Raw genomic sequence first — 27,681 nt, forward strand, 5'->3', positions numbered from 1 at the left:
ACACACATATATATATACATATTCATATATACATACATATATATACATATACACATATATGTATATATACATATACATATATATACACATTTACATACATACATATACACACATATATATATATATATATACACATACATGCACACACACATGCATACACACACACATAATATATATATACACATACATGCACACACACATATATATATATATATACACACATATATATATATACACATACATATATATACACATACATGCACACACACATATATATATATATATACACACATATATATATATACACATACATATATATACACATACATGCACACACACATATATATATACACATACATGCACATACACACATATACATATATACATACACATACATGCACATACACACATATACATATATACATACACATACATACACACATACATATATACACATACATGCACACACATATATATATACACATACATACACACAAGTATATATATATACACATACATATATATACACATATGCACACACACATATATATATACACATACATGCACACACATATATATATATATATACACATACATGCACACACGTATATATATATACACATACATGCACACACGTATATATATACACATATATGCACACACACATATATATATATACACATACATGCACACACACGTATATATATATATATACACATATATGCACACACACATATATATATATATATATATATATACACACATACATATATATACACATACATGCACACACGTATACACGTATATATACACATACATGCACACACTTATATATACACATACATACACACACATATATATACAAATACATGCACACACGTGTATATGTACACATACATACACGCACGACACAACGATTAAACTCCACATGTTCATGTGTTCATTGCTGGGGGAAAAGGATTCAAGTATTTTAAATGACACCTCCATGAACTACTGCACAACAACGGCATGAAATACAGTATAAGATGAAGGAGGAAAAAAAAAGGCATTAAAAGCAACAAAAAACATCTTTGATGATTCACTCAGGACTCATTTCATTATATTAATCTTGGTTTCGGACACAAGGGGGGTAATAATAACCCGGGGAAAAAAAAGGGTTCAATAACAAAAGAATTTATTTAATCTTTGCATTTACATTACCAATCAAAACAGGCCAGAAAAATCTTAGAATGTACAGGAAAAGACACTTGCTGAAGCGAACATTCATCCATCACCTGTTTTCAAGTTGGAACATATTTGAATTCCTTTGCCTCTTTAGTGTCTCAGCACAAAGTGGTGTGTGAATAATTGCTGTGTGTAATAAGTGCCACTCAATCTCGACGCCGTTGGGTAAATCAATGTTAAGTACAATATAAAAACCACTTTTGCGATTATACACAGTTGTCAGTTTATTAGGTACATGGAGCTAATATTAATGGAGGCTACACACATTCTTTAGGAAGGTGTTTATATTTGAACACTCCTAACCTAATCATAACGGTATGTTTAGGCTAAATTACAATATCTACAGCCTCCAAAGTGATCATACATTTGAATAAACACATCTCTGAAACAGTTTTAGCAAAAGCTGAACCATATAAACTTTTCTTTAGTGCAGGGGAACTGTTTCAGCTAGACGTACCTAATAAACTGGCTGTGTTTTTCTCAGAATGTTTCCCTCCACTCGTGACATACGAAGGTACGAGTTACTGGCACAAGTGGCGAGTCGGTCACTTGTGAAATTTCTTGCTAGAGTCGTTGGCGTGATCCAGTAAGAGTTGGCATGGAGTGAAATGATTCCCATAGACTGCTTCGTACTTTCTCATCTTCTCCACCAGCTTGTCGGCACCAAAACTGTCCACAAAGCGGAAAGGTCCTGGAAGAAGTGACATGATAGATTAGGATTAAATATAATATACCATTCCTGGGCTTTCAGATTAATGTGAAACACTCAGAAATTGAGTAAGACTGAGGTTGAGTTCTGACCTCCGAGACAAGGAGGGAATCCCAGACCAAAGACAGCCCCGATGTCTCCATCCAGCGGGTTGTTCAAAATACCCTCTTGCAAGCACAGTATGGCCTCATTAACGAATCGGGAAACGAGCCTGTACTGCACGTCCGAGTCTGTTGAACTGTATAAAACGGTCAAGAAATTAAACAGTGAAGCAGCGACTGTCAACAAGGGAAAATTAACCAAATAGGTTCAATGTTACCAAAAAACCTTATTTCTGTGTTTTCACACATCTAGCAAGCCATTTATACTCTTCAACTTTATGCATTATTAATATAGAAAGGCCAATTATTTCCACTTCAATGAGTAAAAACCTGAATCTTAACATTTTAAGACCGACTGCTCAAATAATTTTGTATTAGAGGAAACGATTGGTGCAATGTTCAGTGTCTTATATAACTTACACAGCAGGATTTGGAACCATCCTGTATTTCTCCAGGATTTCTCCAATGTCTGGGTTAACCTCTTTGGATTTAAGTCCTGGCTGGTAGACGTAGCAACCCTTCCCCGATTTGCGTCCTAGAGGGGAAACACAAGCGTGCATTAAATCACATCACATCACATCACATCAAGAGCGACGTACTTTATTAAAACAAAAAAAAAAGTATGGCGCAATTCTTCCAACTCGTACCCTTGAATCCCTGATCGACCATCGTCTTCAGAACCTCCACGTTTCCGCCACCGAAGCGAGAGCCGAAAGCTTTGCCGAGATCCTCTGCAACGTGCGCCGCTACGTCGATGCCTACTTCATCCGCCAGTGTAGCTGCACCCACCGGGAAACCAAAGCTCGTTGTGAGTCCATCCAACTTCTTGGGGTCAACTCCTTCCTGTGAATGCAAGAAAAATATTAATTACGCTAGTACATAACGTATAAATAAAAGCAGACACTGGCCTTATTACGGCATAACGGGGGATTTTTAAAACCACAAACCTGAAGTACTCGTACAGCTTCAGCCAACATCGGAGCCAAACACCTCGTGGTATAGAATCCAGGCCCATCCTACAAAAACAGTGCAATTAAGTTACTACAGTGTGAGCTGTTGGGGTTGTGCAGAACTGTTTTTTCTCCGTTAGCCTTGTGAATGTGAGATGTTGTGTTTTTCACTGATTCGATTTCTTTTTAAACGTATTTTGTACTTATTTATTTGTGTTTAGTCATTTTAATGTTTTCGTACGGCACTTTGGGCAACTGTGTTGTTTCCCTATAATGAAGCGGATTAGATCCCACCACATTGGTTGGTTGTATTTAATGGGAAAAGAAAATCATTAACTTTTTTTAAAAGCAGGTTTACATCTGTGTTTAAGGGAGTCCTCAATTATAAAAAGTTGATCAGTTACTGTGACTATTCAAGATATTAAAAAGATACATAAAAGTTGAATCAATGGTTGCTTTTATTAAAAAAACACAATACTACCATACTAATAATAATGACTACCTAATTTGTGGTGCATCTATTCAGGGCCTTCACGTGTGTTTGCAGAAGTGATGACATTTACAAGGTGTCTTGAATGCCCCTCAAAGCTGCATTCTCAACATACAGTGAGAGTCCTGCATTACTTTCACTAGCTCTAATGCGCTGGAGTATATTAGCGCCATTGAATATTCAAGTAACCTTTTTGCTCGTAACGCCCAGCCTTATTTAAAGCCTGCATACACCTGCTAGTTTTGGTGAGCCACAAAACAAAGACGCACAAACTCACCCCAACCACGATGATGACTTTGCCCTGTTTCAGGCCGACTGCCACAGCAGAGGCGATCGTGTCCTTTGACGTCTGATCAGTGCTTATGATCTCAAGGAGCTGCATCTTGTCGACTGGAGAGAAGTAGTGCATTCCAATCACCTGAGCATACACAGATAATACAACATTGCATTATTTAATTTAGATGCCAGCCATGGCTTTTAAAAGCATAAGGCTCTCATACAGTACAAACCTTATCTGGCCTCTTACTGGCTGCAGCGATGTCCTTGATGGGCAGAGCGGATGTGTTGCTGGCAAATATGCAGTGGGGGGGCACAACCTGCAGGAAAATGATGGTTAGTCACAGTCACAGCTAGACTATGACACTATTTCAAGGGCATTTTCTTTGTAACAGATTGTAAAAGTCATACTTACAGCTTCCACCTCCTTCAGGACTGCATGTTTGATGTTAATGTCCTCAAACACAGCTTCAATAACCATGTCGGCCTTTTCAAAGCCCTTGTAGTCCAGCTTGCCCGTCAAGTTGGACAGAATGGAGTCTCTCTCGAACGATGTGATGTTTCTTTTCTTGGTTTTGTCATTGAGTCTAGTTCAGAAAGAAAATTAAAACACACACAGATACACAAGTCACACACACCTTATGAGTTATGATCATCTTAATTAACTATTGTTGAACTGTAACCACTCACAACTATTTTTGTAGTAACAGTATAAGCAGTTTTTATTTAATAAGTGTTTATATTTACATCCCGACATCATATTTTCAAAAAAGCAATTTAAATTAACCCCATAACAGAGGCCGAAAATCATTTGTTTTGCTGAATCTGGCCCGAAACAAAAGGTTTTAGATTTTAGATTCTTGGTTTATGTGCCATACTGTATAAATACTAGGATAAAAGGGATAGTTCAGGTTTTTCTTTAGAGAGAGGAGAGAGAACCGATCCCACATTTTAATTGCTTAGATCAGCACAGAAAACAAGTTGAAAGCCCATCAATGAAAGCCCAACTGAAAAAAAATGTAGATGATTTACCATACAGTAAGAAAAAGATAATTTATGCGCTGTGCCATTTCTGTGTGGACTGGGCCTTAAGCTGCTGTAAATAAACATTCTGTGTATTAAAAAAAAACAGTTCTTAAATCTTAAATCTCACCCTACCCTTTGTAAACCTGCTGATGTCCCCTGGCCAGTCCAGCCTCAGTGGTGTCCTTAAGGATTGTGTGCACACCTTTGTCCACAGTCACCTGAGCAACACCTGCTCCCATTAGACCTGCTCCCAAGATGGCAAGGGTCCTGGTGGTGAAAAAGAAAAAGAAAAAAAAAGAATTAACTAAATTAGTTCAATTTCAAACACGCGTTATGTCAATCGTGTCAACAAGCACTTACTTCACATCTCTTTCGGGGGTTCCAAAGCGGTTCTTCTTGCATGCGACTTGACCATGGTAGAGACCAATTAGTGCAGCTGATTCTAAGGTTTTTCCCAGCTGACCGAAATTCTGTGCCATAAAAATCAAAATACACGTTAATAAATTAGTCTGATTTTATTTTGGAAAACATAGAATCATAGATTTAAAAAATATAGGGAATAATAATAGAAGATGCCAGTGCACAGAGGAATAAAATGACAGTTAAAGTGAAATAATGGATAGATTGATAGTGGACAGAATAATGGATGGATTTGACAGCTGAAAGGATAGACAAGTTAGTTGATGATAGTAAGACTAACCAGCTAAAAGGCAGTCTTCTGCCCCCTAGTGGAGCAGAGGTGGACACACTTCTGCCTATAAATGGATTCTGTCAATAATGCCTATTGGAAGAGTAGGATAGTAGTCCAACTGAATGGTTTGAGCCACAACTGGATAATCCATGAAAACACATGAAGTAATGTTCAAAATAAATCCAAAACCCATACCTGAGACTCAGCCAGGTATCCAGCCACAGGGCCTTGTTCGACTCCAGTTTTTACACACTGGAAGGAAACGGTAACAAATGACATTAAAAGTCAGGATTTCAAAAACAAACCAAAAAATAATCATGGCTTGGAAGAAGCTTTTACTTACTTCAATGATTTTTAGAGGTGCTGGATAAAGTCCCTTGCTCTGCTTCATAACCTTACCATGGACGGTTTTGTAAATTTGGTTCCGTACAAATCCATAGCTCATGACGTAGTCTTGAATTTCTGTGGCAAAGAATTAATACTTAAGCGTCGGAATTCTTTTAAATAAATGATTAAACTAATTGACAAATGTTCGACAAATACGGCACAACTTACTCTGCATTGTCCCCTTCTCTTTACGAAGAGGGATTTTCTTGTTGACGATTCCCTTGGCACATTCGATGGCAACTTCTTCAAGGTAATCGATCGTTCTTTCTTCTGGACTTTTAAGCCCAGGTCCTAGAAACACAAGTGGTAATTACCATTAACAATCTATGGATGGGAATACTTAAAAAGCATCAATTTAAATACGTGTGCTTTTTTTTTTTACCGAGAGGGTCTACGAGTTGGTCAACAAGTCCCATCTTCTTGGCTTTATCTGCTCGGATGTTTCTCCCTGTTAGCATCATGTCAAAGGCACTGGGTAGACCGACCTAGAGGGAATAAAAGAAACTATGCTTTAACTGAGCCACCATCAATATGAACAATGTTGTCACTTGGTTTGTGCTTCTTATGAACAGTGACGACACGTATAATCACTGTAATATTTACTCCACCCTGAAAAAGGGGTAGGTTTCAAATATGCATTACATACTTTAAATACAGCAGATGACATGCGGTGTAGTTCTTTTAAATACGAATTACATACTATAACTTTACATGTGTATCGAAGAATACAGCGATACAGAGTTTAAACCAAGTTTTTGTATAGACTTAAATGTCAATTCCATGTTCTGATCAATATTTAAACCTCAAATATTAAAACTGACTAAATGACCGAATATCAGAGCCTTTAAAAAAAAAAAACATCACAGACACAACATCATTATCTAAGACCTTTGACAATACATTTTGTAATTTCATGATATTGATATAGAGTCCCAAATCCTCTTGTATGAATAGTGTTTGTAATTAAAAAATTAAAAATTCACAACAATTAACATTTTGGGCCTCGAGTAGTCTCCAGGAAGAAAACCTGAATATCTAGAGACAGATATTTTGTTCTCAGTTCTATTAAGAAATAACCTGCAAAATTTTTTATTTTTTTTAAAAATCACACATCTATGTAAAAATTAAAGGACTGCACTTTTGGTACGAACCATTTTGGGGAGTCTCTGAGTACCACCAGCTCCAGGTAGAAGACCCAGCATTACTTCAGGTGTACCAAGTACTGTCTTCTTGCTCTTTGTTGCAATTCTGTACTGGCAGGCAATGGCAAACTGAAATGCAAAACAAGACCACACATTGACAGTTAACCTAGTGAATTATTTTGACTATTATATTTAGGTGAACACTGAAACGATTGTCGTTTACCTCGAGGCCTCCTCCTAAGCAAGAGCCGTTGATGGCAGCGACGATGGGCTTCGAAGATTTCTCAATCTGCTCAAACATTTTCTGCCCTTCCTGAGAGAGTGTGGCTACCTCCTCCTCAGTCTTGCAGCTCTGGATCATGCTATAACAAATAAAAAAACAACGTTATTAAAAGGAAAACAACACATGACAAATGTCTCAGAACAGGCGGTGCATTCAGCCAGGTTTTGCTTACTTAATGTCCGCTCCTGCAATGAAGCATCCAGGCTTCGAGGAGATGAGGACAGCACTTTGAACAGCATCGTTGGCCCACAACTCATTCATGACCTCTGACATCTCCTTTTGCATTTGGACTGAGAGGGTGTTAACCTAGAAAAAGGAACAATCATTAGTTTCAGATTTAATCCCAGGAGTGAAAACAAAGTCACCTGCTTTTTTAAAAAAAAAAAAAAAAGAACCCATACCTTGGAGTTCGGGTCGTTGAGTCGTACAACAGCAACATCACCCTTGACTTCATAGTTCACGTGTGTGCGAGCTAAAAAAAAAAAATACAGAGAGAAGATAATGTAGTGGGAAAACAATTGTGTGACTGAAGAGGGTAAATGATCAAACATTTACTGCACTTTGTATTGATTTTGGTATTACCAAGCATGGCAGGAGCTAGAGAGAAGCTGCGATACCTACTGCCTGTAAAAAGAGGAAAATGAGAGTAAATACTACACACTCAATATGACACTTAATATAACATAATACAAACATAATCAACAATCAATAAATACATATAATCAGGGCTCCGACAAAGGTTTTTTTCCCTCATTAATACAAGCTTTCTGATTTTTAATCTTCTTAAATGTGAATATTTTCTGGTTTCACTGCTCCATTGGACATATTAAGACTTTAAAACAGAGAGACTTTGGTTTGTGGACAAAACAGGACATTTGAGAACATCATTGTTTCCAGGTCTGGAAAACATTGATTGACATTTTATGGAGCAAAAAATACTTGATTAATCGATTAAGAAAACAATGGTTAGTCACAGCCCGGTAGGTATACCGGTATACCGGTATTGCAGTGTCACCTAAATGTTCATGATTGCACAAAATAATATATATATATATATATATATATATATATATATATATATATATATATATATATATATATATATATATGTATACATACACATACATATATATACACACATACATATATATACACACATATATATACACACACACACACATACACATATATATATACACACACACACACACATATATGTATGTATGTATGTATGTATGTATGTATGTATGTATGTATGTATATATATATATATATATATATATATATATATACACACACACACATTGATGAATGTATGGAATTACTATTGTGTATATACTGGTGTTGGTGTAATAATTCAGTTTTCTGATGTGCAGCTTCATCTTTTTCAACCAACTGTATGCAGACAAAATGCCTTCATGAACGACACACACAGAAGCATACGAGACGCTCATATAATATTGCCCTGACCTCAAACGGTCTCGGCCATGCTGTGCAGTGCAGTGGAACATGACCCTTCACCTAGATTCTCCGCCCACCCCTGACACAGAAAGTTGCCATCACAATGGCGAATGAATGGAACAAGTTCTCTAATAGACACAGAAATGAGACACACACTTTCGCGACATGGATACTTTTCAGTGATTAGTAGAATCAGTCCGGTTAATACATATTTCTAGCGCCGCCTCTTTAAATTTGACTTGCGGGATTCCGTAGCCCGAAGCTAGGCTAGTTATCTAGCCATAGAAAACAAGTTTGAACTTTGTTTTAATCGCTAAAACAAAAAAGCTCTACTTTGTTGAGTATTTCAAACAGACTTCCACTGAGATATTTGTTCGCCCAGAGAACAAAACGACCGTGTTTTAACGATGCACTACCACACACGTCTGCAGTGGCATATCTTAAGCTAACAGCTACTCTAACAAGAGAGTCACCGCCGCACATTCAGGTTTTTTACAGTATCACGCTGCGTGCTGACAATCGTAACATTCTGGGTAATAAACACATACAATCCCCACCTGTTAAGAGAGCATATCTCCTTAATGACAACCTGGAAAGAACACCAAGGGCTCGAGCACCAGCCATCTTGGGAGCGGAGGTCAGAAGCAGTCGGTGGATGTGAAGCTAGTAGCCACAGCTAGCTAGCTCGCTGTCACTCTGTACTTTGTGCAACTTCCTGAAACCTGGAGTTATCGGAGCAGCGCTGAATCAGACCTGACGTTGATTGGCTGTGATTAAAAATACTCGCATGCCATTGGCTCATTCCTGATGAGCGCTAATCTCATTGGATGTTAAAGAACGACAAAACTCGACCACTTACAGTGAAGTGAAGAATACAGTTTGCTTTGATTTAAGGCATACACAAACAAAAACACAATTTGTTTCAGTGAAGCATAAAACACAGTTGATATTTCAAATATAAAGTAAAGTAAGTATTAGACTAAAAATGAGAGCAATAGCGAGGTGCTACCACCAGGCGGAGGCAGAAATCAGACTTCAACCTGCTTCAAACGTTTCAGTCAACCGTGTATTTGTTTTTGCACTTTTAGCACTTAAATTACTTTTACATGTTTTCTGAAGTTGAAAAAAGTTTTAAAACTCCAGGTTTGAATAGTAAGAAAGATGCAAAGCTCACCGTGAGTCAAATGAAAACACACACTGAAATGGACAAAATAACCAAATTAACTTGAACTTTGATTCTTATCTTATCTACATCTCTGTATGCAGATGTTTATACCTCTTCTGACAGGAACTGGTTATTCTTTGTATATGCAGTCACTCAATTGCCATTTCATGCCACTGTCTACTTGTAATGTGACCAATCTCAATCTTATAAATTGCTTTTTAAAAGTATATAATTTCAAAGTAACTACATTACTACTACTAATACTACTACTAGCACCACATCTGCTGCTGTTGCTAACAATAACAATAATTCATAGATTTATTTATAAGGCTTACAGTTACTGTTTTACAGAATAATAATAGAATAAAGTAATAAAATACAGACTTTAAAAGAGTATTACAGAGATCGTAGATGTGCCAGCTGGTTAATGAGAATGTCTTCCTCAGCACAGGAAAAGGTAAAAAAAAGTATATAGGCAGCAAGTATTATAATAATTCAATAATTGCTATTATTTTGTCATTCATTAGAGAAAATGCATTAGAATATCATCACCATTACAGAAACATAATTGTTAAGCACATACAGTCCTTAGCAATGTTACAATTACAATGTTTCTGTAATGGTTATTACACCAGTGGCTCTTCATTAATGCTAAAATATATATCATTATTATTGTTATCCATGAATTTTTCAAATTTAGTGACACAATTGTAAAGCATATGATTATTTATTGATTAAGATGTTATATTATAGAAATACATGTGTAACGGATTTAAGTTTGCTAACCTTTGACAGAATAGTAATACACAATATGTGTTCGCAACTGACTGATACTGCCTTCAGCATATTTTCTGAGGTAAATAAAGTCACACGTCTGGTCTTGATTCCGGTGTTTATTTTTAAATGCATTTGATTTCACTTCAACTTTCACAGCTGACTTCTGACACGATGTTGTACGAGGCACCTGAACGCAGCACAAGTCTTCTTCTTTTTTCTTTTCTTTTTTTCTTAAAGAAGGGCGGGATGATGTGACGTAGCAAAAATACGGGATCCAATCAGAAGCCAGATTTTCATGTAGCAACACCAATCAGCGAAGAGGGACTCGCTGGTTGCGAAGGTGGTGATTGTGCTGGTGGTGATGTGCTGGAGCAAGTGTTCCCTCCAGGCTCGCTGGATGCCAGGTTTGGCAGCGACATTTCTGCCCATTTATCTGCCAACTTTAGCGCCCGAACTCGTACGGGGTTCCGTTATCTCGCTGTATATTTCAGCGCTAGCATGTTCCTATCGTAAACTGCAGCGCGCGTTGGAGCCCAGCCGTGCGTGACAGGCATCTTTGAAGCACGAAATTACGATGCCATCCCCGATGGAGGGATCTTCCAGAGAAGGTGACCTGTTTACTGTGAAACATGAGCTGAAAAATGGTGAGTGAGCTGCTTTTGAACTTTTCATGCTGCACGTTTGTATTTATTGTGCGTGTGGTGGTGGGTTTATCTGCCGGAGACACGTGTCTGTCTGGGGGAGACATGTTAGCAGCTTAGCTCGAGGAGGAGTAAACTGTCACTGGCACTGTTGGGCGCTAACGTGATGTCCAAAAATGGCAGAGGAGAGGGTAATGAGGGTGAGCGGTAACATTACAACATTATATGACTGTTGTAATGACCCCTTTCTTTACTAGTAACGTAAACTCACGTAAACAAATGTTATCGAACAATTCCACTCGCTCTATCTGACTCCTGACTCAACACAGGTGATAATAACATTAGCATAAACAAGTTGTTAACGTGTCATTCGGTGAAATCTGACATTTGGCAGATATTTCACTGGGTTTATGTCACTGTCAACGTTGTTATTTGTTATTACAGACGAGTTGTGTTTATTGTTATATGATGAGCGGTTGCAGCTAACCTCTGCTCATCATAGGCACTGAAGAGCAGCTGCAGTGCAGTCAAGAAGCTAACGTTAGCTTGGTTTTTGCCTGGACCCTGTACAGGGGGGAACCTTCACTGTTGAAGATGAATATGAATATGTATTCTTGAATATTATTATACGTTATATGCCTGTAATACTGACTGCACGTTGTCTTTCTGCAGCTCGTGCTTTGGCCAGGCCACCTTTTTAATCTCAATGAGGCTTTCCTGGATTAATAAAGGTTATACTAATGCTGATAATGATAATTTAACTGTAGGATAACCACTGTTTGACACACGTCTAAATCTGTAGTAGCCTCTTGGTGAAACTGTGTCACTATTTATTAGTTGGGTGGCCCACATTACACATGCGCAGGATGCAGAGACACTTTCATTTACAAGGCACTTATGGGTAAACTGCCTCTCTACATCAGCTCTAAGTTTGATAGCTTAAAGAATACTTATATCAGAGGACTCAAACTTGTGTTTTTATTCTCACAGATTAATATAGCATCATTAATAGCTTTTTCATTGTGAACTACTGATACAGTATATCCTTCCATTTCAAAAATAAACACTTTTATTTTGACATTCTGTTAAATATTGTCACAAATATCCCGATGAGATATCATATCTTGACATTTTAGTTATTAGTTGCACCCGTTTTTTACTGGCATCATCCTTAGTCCATGTCTTAATTGGTTGTTTTGTACTATTTATGCAAAGTGCGTTGTTGCTCATGTTGCTCAAACTGTTGGGAGACCATTTACTGAATGATCGTAAGAGGAGAAGTGAACAAATGTTGACTTGATCCATCTGAAAACATGACTCAATGAAGATAATCCACATCAGATTCAGTTGTCGTCATCGTTGTAGGCTCCATTCATTTGTAGTTGAGATTAAGTAATAGTAATATACAGTCTACTAAGCAGTTTTCAACAGAGGGGCTGTTGAAAACTGCCTCAGCTCTAACTGGTTTATAATGACACAGTGCTGCTGTTCAGGCTGCAACATGACTGTGCTGCACCCCACCATTCATTGCCCTGCCCTAAATAATGCAGCCTGTCTAGTTATCAGTGGCACTTGCTTTTTTTTTTTTTTTTTTTAAATGTCAGATCTCATACAGATCCACTGAATCAGCTCAACTTTGCTGCTACTTTGTTGTTACACGTGAATCGATGACGATAATGTAGTAGAGCTTGAGGAAGCACACAGAGAGCTCTAAAACCTTGTCGTTAAGTATTTTGCACTCAGACAAACATGAATAAACACTCAATAAATAAATAGCCTCCTTGTAATAAAGTGAAATGCATACTGACTTAATCCATGCAGACGAGGCCAGACCTTTGTTTTCTTATGCATTATTGCAATATGTATATAAACACAAGTTTATGCCCTTGAGCAGATGTGTAATATCAGTACATATTACACAATCGCAGTGCCTTTCTTCCTCTATCTTCCTGCTGGGTATGAGTTATAGTTGTGATGACAGTTTACAAATGAAATGTCAATCCATTGTTGTTGCTGTTGTAATAACTTAATCTGAGGATATTGATATGTTCTCCCGCGTAAACTGAAGAAGTTTCTCCTGTGTAACAGGAAGGCACTGCCTGGCAGCTGAACTCTGTTCATCTATGAATAAACACCAAAATCAAACTTTGGCCTTGACCGGGTGAGCTTGACAAAAAAGTGTGTCACGTAACCTGAACCTCTGACCCTTTTTAAATATGAAGGACAATCTTCTTTATTTGAATTTAGATTTATTCTCGCATGTGTAACAGGAGACGCATGCAGCGATGAAATTAGCTGCATCAATTGCTCAGTAGCCTATTTCCAGAGTGTGAGACAGAAGGAATGTGTTCACTACAATGGCTATGCGTGTTCCGAGAGCACGGTGTGTTCAGTCAGCTGTGTGTGGAGACTATGATATACAGAGACGGGAGAAGGCAGTGCCCGGCATGTGCTGCTTTTACCAGAGATCTTAGATGGAGGATAATGACGTTCTGCATGTTTGCTTGTTGCAGATGCATGTGAGATTATCTTTTACTGCTGATTATCTGTCGGTCGGGTGCAGTCACTTTTGAAACCTAGATCTTTTTAAAACTTCTGCTCTCTTTTTTAAACTGTTGCCCCTTTAGTCTTAAGCTCTCTTCTCCATCTATTCTGTTTATTTTTTTTTTATTTTTTTTTTTTTAGCTTTGCAGCATTGGACTTAATTGGCTTTACATGTTGTGGCGGCCATGAAAGGTGATCAGTCCTGAATGTGTTTACAACATGGCTGTGTTAACAGTAATGCATAAGCAATGAGAATATCTCTACTGACTGTGAACAGAGGTTGATCATGTCATCACTGAAATGTCAGGTCACAGCTAGTATCATATCACATTCACAAAGGAGCAGTTGTATTGCAGCAAACCTCCATTTTTAGACACTACATTTCATATAGTACAGTTGCATCCAAATTTGTACGTCTTCAAAAATGGTCCTTTGTTTCATGTTTTGTCGTTATTGGTGAATGTTCTACTCATTATCCAGTCCCATGTGGTCTTAGTTATTTATAATTAGTCTCGGTTTTAAATATATGCACTTCACAAGCAAAAGCGCCGTCAGTGAAGTGAATATAAACATACTTTTTTTCCCCCGTGTCCCAGATAAACACCAGGTGGTGAATCAGCAGTAGTAATAATACCTCATGTAGAACAGGCAGTTTTCCAGTTATAGATACACACTGATATGTTATACTTTCACAGAATCCACTCACTGACTTTTTCTGCAGAAATGTGAGCACTGTTTGACTTTAATATGTGTGTGCCAGTTTGCTTTTGTTTCTTCATCGACTTGTTATTTAAACTGTGCAACAAAAAGCTTTATTTTTGTCATCTGTGCTTTGACTTCAGCCAACCTTACGGGCCATGTAGAGAGGGTGGGCATTGAGAACTTTGAGCTATTAAAGGTGCTGGGCACAGGAGGTGAGTACATTTCAGTTACAACAAGGCATTCACCAGTAAATTTCGTTTTTGGAATGATTAAAAAGTAAAACGTTTCCCCTCTTTCCCTGCCGATCTTTGACCACCAGCATATGGCAAAGTGTTCCTGGTCAGGAAAGTGAGTGGTCATGATGCGGGAAACCTGTACGCCATGAAGGTGCTGAAGAAGGCCACGATTGTACAAAAGGCAAAGACTGCTGAGCACACGCGCACAGAGAGGCAAGTGCTGGAGCACATCCGCCAGTCTCCGTTCCTCGTCACACTTCACTACGCCTTTCAGACGGATACGAAGCTCCACCTCATTCTCGGTGAGGACATTTTTCGCGTTTCGTGTTGGTAAAATATAGAACATTTTAAGCAGCTCAGTCTGCAAGCAAAACGTTGACCATCCACATTGTTGTGATATCTTTTCTTATAGATTATGTCAATGGCGGAGAGCTCTTCACACATTTAGTCCAAAGGGTGCGATTTAAGGAGCAAGAAGTGGCCCTCTACAGTGGAGAGATAGTGTTGGCACTGGAGCATCTACACAAGGTAATCTCCATATTTAACTAGAGCTGCAGCGATTACTTGATTTATCAACAATTTCGCCAGTCAATCAATAATTAAAACAAGTTTTTGGATTTATCATCTTATTAAATTAGATGACATTTTATTAGATTAGGCTTTATTGATCCCACACTGTGGAAGTTCTCATTGTTACAGCTGTAAATGGGTGTTTAAGTGAGCGTTTATTACTCCATATAACATAACAACTAGATAACTGGTTTGTTAAAACAATAGATTAGACAACATCATAATCTCAAGGTGTGAGAAACACAGTTTTTGGACCAAACAATTTAGATTAATCAAGAAAATAATTGACATGAATCTATGATGAACATGATCATAGTTGCAGTCTGAATATGAAATGTATATTTAGTCCATAACTTTTTCATATTTAACCTCTCTTCTTTTTTTCCCCCGGTGCAGCTTGGCATTGTTTACCGGGACCTAAAACTTGAAAATATTCTCATGGATTCAAATGGTCACATAGTTCTGACAGACTTTGGCCTCAGTAAGGAGTTTGATCAGGTACAGTGAGTCTCAAATGTGTAGAAGAATTCTCAACTTCTAACAGCATTTTTGTGTTGTGTCCAATATAATTACTGGTATTTTCTGTTTTGTTTCAAACAGGTGGACAGGGCTTTCTCCGTCTGCGGCACTATTGAATATATGGCTCCAGAGATTGTGGAGGGAGGAGAGTCTGGACATGACAAGGTCATTTGTAATTGTTTTATGTTTTGTTATGTTGTTTCATCAAATCAAGCAGCCACGTATCTGTCTTCTTCACTGCTTCCTCCTGGATGTGTGCACTCTTTTAGTCTCTTAAATCGAACTCACGGTTGTTCGCGTTCATGCATTTCAGGCAGTGGACTGGTGGAGCCTTGGCGTGCTGATGTACGAGCTTTTGACTGGCGGATCACCCTTCACTGTCGATGGCCATGAGAACTCTCACACAGATATCGCCAAGTATGGATTCTCCCTCCTGACCACCAGCCACAATATTCGTGTTACTCCCTAATCACTTAACAACACTGACCACAACTGTGTCTCATATCACAGGAGGATTTCAAAGAAGGATCCTCCTTTCCCCAAAGACATGGGACCGCTTGCCAAAGACCTCATCCAGCGACTCCTCATCAAAGATCCAAAGAAGAGATTAGGTTCTGGTCCTAATGGAGCAGGGAATGTAAAGAAACACCCGTTTTACCAGGTGGATCTCATTGCCTTTCCCAGTGTTTAGAAAAACTAAACAGCAGTGTGGGCTGTAGTTTGTTCACAATGGGGCCACTTGAGTGAGGAGCATTTGTTTGTACTGTGTTAAATAACGATTGCAATGTTTTTTTTTTTCTTTCTTTTTTCTATTTACTTTAGAAAATTAGCTGGGAGGACTTGGCTGCGAAAAAGGTGCCTGCCCCATTCAAGCCAGTGATTCGGGACGAGCTGGATGTCAGCAACTTTGCGGATGAGTTCACAGAGATGGACCCGACATACTCACCGGCAGCTCTGCCTCAGAACTGTGACCGCATTTTCCAGGTGGGAAGGGAAGGGCGTGTGACCAGGTTTTTGGTAGTTTAAGGGTCATTGTGTAAGAATTGGTATCTAATGGTGAATGTTACAAAAAACACATCAGGGAACTATAGTGCCCCTTGAATACTAGAATTAGGTTTGTTCTGCTTCAAAATAAGAAATGCTTGATCTGTACCCTCGTAAAGCAAGGCCCTTGCCTAAAGTACAAACGCAAACGTTTTTCTTTTTTTTTTTTTTACGTGCCGCGGCACCGGAGTCCAGGCGCCGTTTACCAGTTAGCGCCGTTGGCTCGTTTAGCGCCGGTTAGTGCGCCTACAGTCGAACTGGAGCGGTCTGTTTATTAAACGAAAAAGAGCAGTGTGCCTATTTTTTTAAAGTTTAGCATTACTTTAGAGACTCATTTTTAACAATCAGGAGTCACGTAAACATGACGTCACACGCGTCTTTCTCCGGTCAGTCGTCGAGGAAAAGCGCCATGCGCTGTTAATGTGTCCACCATTAAATTTTTGTTTTAAGGTGATTCTACACTTGTGTAGTGTGTTCAATGTCTATGAATAAACCCTTCTAGGTCTTACGTACTGGACCTTTAACAGACAGGACTATTCCTTTGTGCGTCTAGCAGGTCATTGCCCAAGACATTTTTTTCTTTTTGCATCTCTTTTGTGCCGGTGTTCGCCCCGGGCTTTGGTTACAGGCAGAGTGAAATGTTGACATGGTTGGGGGAAAAAAAAAATTGCATTATACATTATCCACTTTTTGTTTGTGACTATATTTGACATAGTCAACAGCTATTGAAGTAATCAAGTGAAGTTTTGAATGTCCTCAAAAGGTTGCTGTAAGTCAACATGAGTCTGTCTGTGTGCATTGGTATTCAAATTGACGAAAGGGGCCTTTTATTGGTATAATTGCTGCCATATGCAGCTCATTGAAGTAACAGATGTGAATGACTATTTTTGATGTAGCTTTGAACCATAATATGGCCCACGACACCGTGCCAGCTGATGGCTGTCTGATGTATTGCATGAAATTTCAACTCTGATTGCCTTCTGGATCCTTGAGCTCGGTAGATCAATAGATCCATTAACGGGCTTTTCTCGTGGAATAAAAGGTTACACTTCGAGAGCATCACCACGTCTGTCTCGGTTACGCCTTCGGTCTTTGATTGCCAACTTCATCTTGGCTTTTTTTCGCTCTCAGCTGCCATTCACATAGTCTGAAATTTTGCGGTCTTTATAATTTGCAAGCCTAGCAATCTCTGTGATAACGACAGCAATCCCAATTTTAAACCATGCACTTGCTCCCCCACAGTGCCTCACAAAACAAAATTAAAATTGCATTAAGAGCGCCAAGATGTAATTTCACAGCAGAGCAATCAAATATTCAAGCCTGGCAATTTAGGGCATCTCATTCATTCAACATCCATCCTTCCGTCCATCCATGGCTGTCACTACATACCACACAGCTGTGTGTGTGTGTGTGTGTCAGGGGAGAAAGGGAAAGTGAGATTAATGCCAGCTCAAAGCTCTGGGCTCCTCACAGCTGGAATTATGCAGGCGGTGCTTCACAATGACAGGTCTAACAATAGGAACAGCTGGACAGCCACTGTCACTCACACATCAACCAAAATTGGGCTCATTGTGGAGCTGACAGGCTGGTTTTGATAAAGAGACAGTCGAGGAAAAGTGCACAATGACTTCAAGTTATACAATAAAATTGGGAAATATGCAAATACATGAGTTTGTCCTCGAATAAACTTCTCATCCATGGTTTTCTCTGTATTGTCCAACGCTCACTTTACAGTATGTTTTTGGTACAGAATGTAAACATAAGGAGTTTGTGTTGCTTTCTGTGCAGGGCTACTCTTTCATGGCCCCCTCCATCCTGTTCAAAAGGAATGTGGTGATGGACGACCCTGTCCAGCTGTGTGGGGGCTCAGAGAGGCCAGGCTCTGCTGCGGTGGCCCGCAGCGCCATGATGAAGGTAAGATAAATGGACTTGGATCCTCCTGCACAAACACACTTAAGCTAATGGCTGCTGTCACTGACAGATGAGTCCTTTATTTCCCTTCCTTCCTCTCCATTCCACTAAAATTTGTCTCCCTACTGTACTTGTTTGACTGCACTCAGATTGAGTTTTAGCCTATTTATCGGCATCATAAAGTGCAACATAAGGCATAAGTTCACAAGCTGACATTTTCAGTATTCACAAATTTGTCATTTGTGATGTGGAAGATAGAGGTAGTACTGTATATAATCATCAAAATGCGTATTAGTCGAGCTCAACTTCATTTTAGCAACATGTCATTTATCAACACAATACTGGAAGGTAATAACTTTTAAGTTTATATTCTTATATACAGTTTTATTCTTTATCTACTTCACATTTTATTTTATTTACCTTTATTTCTTTTCTTCTTTATTTAAATTCAAATTCAAATGTTTATCTTGTTTTTAAGCACAATAGGGGTGTGTCACAATTTTTTTTCAGTCTTGAATCTTGAATAACCAACTTAATCCAATCAAACTATTTAAATTATCTTTACAAAATTGTGCTGACAAACATGTAGACTGCAAAAGTTGCATTTCAGCAACAGGAAGTTGGAAAACAATCTTTCTTGTGTGGCATTTTTTTCTAATTTAAATGGTAGCTTGTGTTATTTTTTTCATCTTTTTTTCTTTGATGTTTGTTTATTTATGTGCACAATAAAAAAAAGTACATAGAAAATTATAAGATTATTAATCTTACACTAACACTGCAGTTTAAAGTTGAGTAAAGTTTAGTGAAGTGGACTTGTTTGATAGACTACACAGAAGGAGAGAAAGTTAAATTTATCCACCAGTTGCAGTTCAGAGTTGTTACTTCTATGTTTTCCATGCCACTTCCTCTTTTTGAAAAAACAAAAACAAAAAAACTTTGAATATGTTACACAACAGACGTTTACTGGGTTCCTCATAGAGTAGATTTCATCAGGGCGACGCTGATTACCAGGGAACATGCATTAAAAAAAGCAACATATTATGATAGTTTATGTTTATAGTAATATTTGGTATAATATACCATATATATTATATATATAATATATAAGCAGAAGTGAAGTCGATCTGGAGGTGTTATGTTATGTTATAAATAATGAATAATTTAGGACAGATGTCTATGCCTGTGGGTTCTATATGTGGGTAGATGTATCGAGGACATGACCTCTATAATATAAGTGGTTATAAGCTGTTATTAATAAAACAAATGACCTACATTAAAGCATTCTCCACAGTTTAAAATAAATCAATATACTGTAAATCACACCAAAGAAGACATTTTATCTTGTTATTTGCAGTTGTTTGTCACTCTAGTGTCAGTTAACGTGAATGTTTGACTCCGTTTGTTCCCCCCTCGACAGGACTCGCCCTTCTATATGAGTTATGAGATGGACCTGAAGGACAGCGCTCTGGGAGAAGGCAGCTTCTCAATCTGCAGACGCTGCACGCACAAGAAGACTGGGCAGAAACACGCCGTCAAAATTGTTAGCAAGAGGTACGAGCTTCAATCCTGTTCCCTCAGACGTGTTTAGTCATCAATGATTGTTGTGGCTCTCTGTGGCGTTGATAGTTTTGCTGGACACAAGTGACACAAGTGACGTGACAAGGGTCGTTCTAAACAACTCTAAACAATGTTTTACAAAAGAAAAATACAAGTTGTCAGATTATTCCCTTCGGTAAACTGACAGTATGTACAAATAGTACAGCATGTACACTACCGTTCAAAAGTTTGGGGTCACTTAGAAACGCCCTTATTTTTGAAGGAAAAGTACTTTTTTTTTCAATGAATAGAACATTGAATTAATCAGAAATACACCCTATATAGACTTCATTATTAAACAAAAATAATAAAATAATAATAAAAACATAATAGAAATGCCGTATTTAAAACGAAAGTACGTAGTGATTGTGTTATAGATGCAGTGGTAGGGGATCATTTCTTGTCCACTCACTTCTTTTCAAACCGCTGCTTCAGCAAAATCAAAACCATCGCACATTAAAGTGTTTATTTTCGAATACACTATTAAAAAAAAGGCTGCAAATCTAATAAAGGAGACAAAAACTGAACACCCTCCCTCTACTGTGGATATTTATATTGCATTTTTCTGTTTCTGTAGAATGGAAGCGCAGACGCAGCGGGAAATAGCAGCACTGAAACTCTGCGACGGTCACCCCAACATTGTCAAGTTACATGAAATTTACCACGACCAGGTAAAGTTCATTGCCGTGGGTACGTTTGAACAAATATAAATTCTGGTTTGGCCTGTGGGGATCGGAGCCTTATTAGGTCCTGGAACTGGAACAAGGCAGATAAATGGGGGTGCTGGAAGTCCTCGAGGTATCACGCTGTATCTCTTTATGTATTGTCTCATAAACTTCCTCGCATGTGCTCAATATTTCACTTCCGATGTTATTTTTACACAGCAGCTGTGCAAACACCTATTTCGCACAGCGGAATACAAAACAACCTATTTTTCTTTGCCGCTGCTAAACGAGCCACACGCACTCGAGCCAAACAACATGTGTGTGCATACGTTTCCAAATGTGGCTTTACCTCGGGTTATTGGGGAAGGTGCGTCTGCTGTTTCTGACTGTGCACAGGTTCATTAGCTGCAGCCCTTCAATCCCACGAGCACCACTTTAGTCCTGATGAGCTCAGTGGGGTTATTACTGTATCTCAGAGGCCCATGACCCAGATCAAAGCAGCGCTGCCTCGCCTCAACAGAGTCCTGCCTTTGTTCCTGAGACCCCAGCACTAATGAAAAAACTCTGTCCTGCTGCTCAGACAAACTGTTCCTATTCCCACTTTGTTTGGCTCTTTTCACATTAATCCAGCATTATTATGTTTAATGTTCTGTTTTGCTGTAAGTATAATGCAACAACAAAAACATCCTATCCACATATTATTGCAGCTTTGTTAACAAAAATCTGTTTCGATAGTTCAGTCGCTGAGAGTAAGACTGTTGATACAGTGGTTAATTAATGCAAACGTGTCAATATTTGTACTTGTCTAACTCTTAAAGGAACATTTGCACCCATTATACTCAAAGCATAAAGGTTACGTACTGTATGGGTGTGACACAGGTTGTTCTGTGTGTGTGTGTTTGCTGCAGCTGCACACATACCTGGTGCTGGAGCTGCTTGGCGGAGGGGAGCTTTTGGAGAGGATCCGTAGAAAGCAACACTTCAGCGAAACCGAGGCGAGCCGCATCATGCGCAAACTGGTGTCTGCCGTCAGCCACATGCACGATGTAGGAGTGGTGCACAGGGACCTTAAACCTGAGGTACTGGACTTGTATTCTGGAAGAAACTGGACAGTTTGGAAAATTGATTTCTTCTATCTGTCTGCATCATACAGCTCTATACTTAATTTAGATATAGAATATATGTTACATGTGATTTTTTTACATCCTTCTATCAGGCCCACCTGCAATACCTCCAATGCCCATTTGGGAAACACTGGACTAGATCATATTTAAAAAACAAAACAAATAATTCTGTGGTTTTCTGAACTCAATGTGACATTTTGACTTAAAACTGTCTTCATATAACTTAAGTAAGAATCTGGTCGCACACTGTAAGTCTTTGATATACAATGCAGTGGCCAAGTTTCCCCTCAGCAGAAAGAAATAATTGCCGCCCGTGTCTGCAATCGCTCCACAGAACCTGCTCTTCACGGACGAGAGCGAGAACTCCGAGATAAAAATCATAGACTTTGGCTTCGCTCGCCTCAAACCGCCAGACAATCAGCTCCTGAAGACGCCGTGCTTCACGCTGCAGTACGCCGCGCCAGAGATACTCAAATACGACGGCTATGATGAGTCCTGTGACCTCTGGAGTCTGGGGGTCATTCTGGTGAGTGTCATCGCTCAAGTTAAAGCAACATGCAGTCAAAATGCTATTGAAGATCACATTTTATCTTATACCTATTATTTTAAAAAAATGAAATGTATTGAAAGGAAAGTTAGTTAGAACATTTACACTACCGTTCAAAAGTTTGGGGTCACTTAGAAATGTCCTTATTTTTGAAGGAAATCTGTTAGAAGGCTATTGGATGATTAGAAAACCCTTGAAAACCCTTGTGCAATGATGTTAGCACAGCTGAAAACAGTTTTGCTAGTTCTTTGACGAAAGGGCAAAATTATTATTTGGAATAAAAATCATTATTTCTAATCTTGTCAATGTCTTGACTATATTTTCTATTAATTTTGCAACTCTTTTAATGAATTAAAGTGTGACTTTTAATGGAAAACACAAAACAAATTGTATAGGTGACCCCAAACCTTTGAACAGTAATGTATGCAAACAAACACTCTTTATAACCGTTCAGGACTAAATAAATGAAACAATAATTCTCCACATTAAAATGAATGTACAGTTTAGGGGTAAATCTAGTATGTGTCATCAGCATAGACCGAAAATTATTTAATTAACCAGTTCACACCATAGACCATAGAAAAACCCATATTCATCCATAGTACAAATACACTTGTAGACTGTGTAGCTAATCTGATTTGCATGACATTTATCAGCCATGTCCTCTTCAGCTCTACCACTGTCAGGATCCTGTGGTGAGCTGACACAGTTTTAACATTCATCGCAGTATTGAAGAGCCACTAAACGGGGCTCTCATAGGCCGCGCTTTTGTGTGAAACGTTGCGTCCCAGTCGCACAAAATGTCATTCTAATACAGCCCTTTTCTGTTGTTCGGAGGAGGGAAATTAAAAGGAGACATAAGAGAGGAGTAGGAGCGAGTACACAGAGATACAGAGAGTCGAGAGAAGGGTTTGTAAAGCTGGCCAGTCGTCTGTGCTGAGCTTAGTCTCTAAAGCGCTGATTCGCACCGTTGCCCCCTGGGGGAGTTATAGTAGTAGTGTGCCTCATGCAGCTTTGATGAAATGGCTGCTGACAAGCTGCGTGCACAATGCCCTGGAAGCAAAGCATCGAAAGAGGGAGATGGAAAGAGAAAGAGAAGAGATCCTCGTCTCCCCAAAAAGGGGCCGTTCAACAACTAGAAGTCGTTTTAATGAGAAATCTGAGGGCAGATGTGCACAGGCACAGGTGAGATAGTCTTTTTCATGGAGATGAGCACAGCCTGCGGTTGTTTTCAGCGCTGGTTCGACAACACGCAGCAACACAGTGTCGTGATCGATCACAAGCTCTTCATTATTTTAACACGAGATGTTTTTTCCCCCCAGTTCAGTGAACGAAAATAAACATGTAATGTTTTCTCCTCCACACAACGACTGCACAAACTGTTTAGATTCCCGCTGAAGATAAAAACTGCTTGTTCCTGTGGCAGATGGTGTGTGTTTTTTTTTTTGCTATGTCTGCAGTACACCATGTTGTCAGGTCAGGTGCCTTTCCAGTGTCAGGAGAAGAGCCTGACCCACACCAGTGCTGAGGAGATCATGAAGAAAATCAAACAGGGGGACTTCTCTTTTGAAGGAGAAGCCTGGAGGAATGTGTCGCAGCAGGCCAAAGACCTGATACAAGGTGATGATGCTGGTGAAGAAGATGGATTATATACTAGTTTATATATGTTAAAGGAGATATATTATGCAAAAATCAACTTTTAAATCAAAGTGTGAAAAGAGATGACTCAGTCATGTTTTTGTGGTCCGCCTCAATCCAAGTACAGGAGATAAAACATGTTGACTTCCGCACTCACGCTGTGGTGCTTCATCCTTAAGGTATTTTGACCAAAGCATGTCACAGACATGTTCATTAGGACACCAGGGAACTAGTTTAACTTGGAGAAATAGGGTATAATATGTCTACTTCTATTATTTAAATGTATTTAAATCTAGGGTTCATACGTCCAGAAAAGCCAGTAATGGCAGGCTTTGAAAGAATCCAGCGAATACATTGCACCTCCCACTTGGCCCCTCTTGTAAAAGCTCTGGACCCAAAACATTGGAAGTTATTATCTGAAGTGGAGCTGGGAATTTTGGCTGCATGTTTCAATGACTCACTCGTATCTTTAGGACTGTGTGCCACAACTGATTTCCTGAATCTATTCAATTTCCGATTTCCCAAAGTCCCAATATCATCTGATGTTATTTAGAGATTTCGGAAGTATTGTGTTGACCGCTCGAGCTAATGGAATGGAAATGCTCAGTCCCACTTGAACCTTAGCCCAGAACTAGCGATGGTTAAAAGGCCTTAACCCTCTTCTGACCATCATGATAATCAGGCCAGGTTTGATTTTGTGGCTGTAGAATTGTGAAAAAAATATAACATTAACTTTCAATATCTGGCAGTTATTCAACTGTTACGGTACCGAGAAGCTGACGTCACAAACGTGTGACGCGCTGGGGAATCTGACGTGCTGTGCCAATCTCAGCTGACATAGGGCAAAGGGCAGGGTCACACCCACAAACAGTCTCGAAGTTACAGTAATGAGAAGTATGCAATGCCAAATCCTTTCAGCAATGAGATCAGAAGTTTTAAAGGCTATCAATTAAATATTAAAATCAATTTTATTCTAATTCATGACCATCAGCATTTCATGATTCCCAAACAAACCATTATCAAAAAAAGAAAAAAGTGTCAGGTTTTCAGAACAATTTCAGTGCCAGGAAATGTCCATTAGCTTCAGCTCACAAAGTAGGTTAAACTACCTGAAGAGGAAAATCACTTCCCCTCTGTTACGAGCAGGGAAGTTTTAATTCCCTGCGTCTTCTTGTCCCCGCAGAGCTGCTGACAGTGGACCCAAACAAGCGGATTAAAATGTGTGGTCTGCGTTACAATGCCTGGCTCCAGGACGACAGCCAGCTGTCCTCCAACCCACTCATGACCCCGGACATTCTGGGCTCTTCCACCGCCTCTGTGCACACTTACGTTAAAGCTACCTTTCACGTAAGAACGGACCATATATTTTCCTTCCTGTTGTTCTGAACAGTAGAGATTCTTTTTTTTTTTTGATGCACTCTTTAAGCCAGTTTTTTCTAACCCTTTAAAACCAGTTTCAAGCGAGGGTGCGCTCCATTTGCTTACCCAGCTGTCCAAGCTGTTGAAGCGACTGATACTCAACCCACACATTTCATGGCCACAATTATTAGAGTATTTTCACATCTGACATTACAGATATGTATGTTTGTTTTTTAACCGTGCAGTTTGGTTTTAGACAGAATTGGATTTGTGCATCTCTATAAAAATTAATCATTCATACAAATCTGAATAACAGAACAAAAAGATCCTGTAATTAATTATAATGACTTAGTATCTCTTAGTAGTATCTCAATATATTGACTTAGTATCTCAAAATAATTACTTAGTATCTCAAAACAATTACTTAGTATCTCAAAATAATTACTTAGTATCTCAATATAATTAGAAAGTATCTCAACATATTGACTTAGTATCTCAACATATTGACTTAGTATCTCAACATATTGACTTAGTATCTCAACATATTGACTTAGTATCTCAATATATTGACTTAGTATCTCAACATATTGACTTAGTATCTCAATATATTGACTTAGTATCTCAATATAATGACTTAGTATCTCAATATAATGACTTAGTTTCTCAATATAATGACTTAGTTTCTCAATATAATGACTTAGTATCTCAATATATTGACTTAGTATCTCAAAATAATTACTTATTAGCTCAAAATAATGACTTAGTATCTCAATATATTGAATTAGTATCTCAAAAGAATTAATTAGTATCTCAGAATAGTTACTTAGTTTCTCAAAATAATGAGAAACTATCTCAATGTATGGACTTGGTATCTCAAAATAATGAGAAAGTATCTCAATATATTGACTTAGTATCTCGATATATTGACTTGACTTGTATTCATTTGGACATCCAGACAACAGATCACTCTGTCGTTCTCCTTTCTCAATGATTGTCGTTTTTACATTTTCATTTCTCTCTTTGTAAATGGTAACGGAGGAAATGGCTTGTTTTCCGATTTTGGTTTTACATTCTTGAAACGAACACCCGTTAGCCGTCATCAGCTCCCTCTTCTGCTTCTTCTGTCCCAGGCATTTAACAAATGTAAGCGGGAAGGTTTCCGCCTGCAGACGGTGGACAAGGCGCCGCTCGCCAAGAGGAGGAAGATGAAAAAGACCAGTACCAGCACAGAGACGCGCAGCAGTTCGAGCGAGAGCACCCACTCCTCGTCCTCGTCCTCCCAGTCTCAGGAGAAAACTTCCCCGGAGGGCGACGTCAACCTGCAGCCTTCCAACAGCACTCCTCCTCTCACCACACCTGTCAACACACCCGTGGCACTGGGAACAGACTCTGAGCAGCAGCCAGCGCCACCAGCCTTTCACTTCTCAGAGGGACAGTGAGATTCAGACAGTTTTTTTTGCAAACAGGAGTAAAGGCTCAGACCGGAGTAGAGACAACTCTCTTCCCTTTTTTCCTCTGGCTCAATTGCATGGACGTCTGCACGTCTCCGAAAAACCAAGCATGCAGCAGGATTAGCAAATCAATATCAAATCAATTAGTCACCACTAGCAATAGCCTGTTCGTTTTACTTTCTCCGTCACTGTCACACACAAACACACACAGGCAGACTGTCTCAATCAGGGGCTGGACCTGTAAAAAAGTCGTCACTGATGTCCAAAATGAAAAGGGCTGCACTACTGCCACAGGTCCAGAGAGACGGCAGAGACGCGGTCCATACGTCTTTGTCTACGCCTCCAGAGGTTGTTTTTTTTTTCAAAGGGAAAAGTCTTAGTGTTTACATCACGGATGCTTTGTATTATATTTGTCAAAAGGGAGAAGTTAAAAGAAATTGAACTGCAGCAGT

The 27,681-nt window shown here is 39.0% G+C and overlaps 2 protein-coding genes across 2 annotated transcripts; one reads left to right on the forward strand and one right to left on the reverse strand.

The window, feature by feature from the left end:
- Positions 1 to 1,195: 1,195 nt before the first annotated feature.
- hadhab (hydroxyacyl-CoA dehydrogenase trifunctional multienzyme complex subunit alpha b) lies at positions 1,196 to 9,435 on the reverse strand. Its single transcript, XM_083909847.1, has 20 exons — positions 9,298 to 9,435; positions 7,862 to 7,903; positions 7,681 to 7,751; positions 7,452 to 7,585; positions 7,220 to 7,358; positions 7,006 to 7,125; positions 6,237 to 6,339; positions 6,023 to 6,145; positions 5,811 to 5,929; positions 5,663 to 5,719; positions 5,137 to 5,246; positions 4,909 to 5,043; positions 4,166 to 4,337; positions 3,984 to 4,070; positions 3,752 to 3,892; positions 2,982 to 3,050; positions 2,682 to 2,877; positions 2,455 to 2,569; positions 2,026 to 2,171; positions 1,196 to 1,915 (listed from the first exon to the last, which is right to left on the reverse strand). The coding sequence occupies exons 1-20, from the start codon at positions 9,362 to 9,364 to the stop codon at positions 1,770 to 1,772; spliced, it is 2,292 nt and encodes a 763-aa protein (XP_083765973.1). The 5' UTR covers positions 9,365 to 9,435; the 3' UTR covers positions 1,196 to 1,769.
- Positions 9,436 to 11,078: 1,643 nt separating this feature from the next.
- On the forward strand, positions 11,079 to 27,236 carry rps6ka5 (ribosomal protein S6 kinase, polypeptide 5). The gene is made up of 17 exons (XM_083885964.1): positions 11,079 to 11,326; positions 14,710 to 14,781; positions 14,889 to 15,107; positions 15,218 to 15,333; positions 15,772 to 15,873; positions 15,976 to 16,059; positions 16,208 to 16,311; positions 16,405 to 16,555; positions 16,717 to 16,878; positions 18,727 to 18,852; positions 20,267 to 20,400; positions 21,023 to 21,116; positions 22,019 to 22,189; positions 22,569 to 22,760; positions 24,242 to 24,401; positions 25,603 to 25,766; positions 26,909 to 27,236. The coding sequence occupies exons 1-17, from the start codon at positions 11,257 to 11,259 to the stop codon at positions 27,215 to 27,217; spliced, it is 2,430 nt and encodes an 809-aa protein (XP_083742090.1). The 5' UTR covers positions 11,079 to 11,256; the 3' UTR covers positions 27,218 to 27,236.
- Positions 27,237 to 27,681: the final 445 nt, after the last annotated feature.

Source organism: Microchirus variegatus, assembly GCF_963457635.1.
Source record: "Microchirus variegatus genome assembly, chromosome: 2".
In the NCBI taxonomy this organism is placed as follows: Eukaryota; Metazoa; Chordata; class Actinopteri; order Pleuronectiformes; family Soleidae; genus Microchirus; species Microchirus variegatus.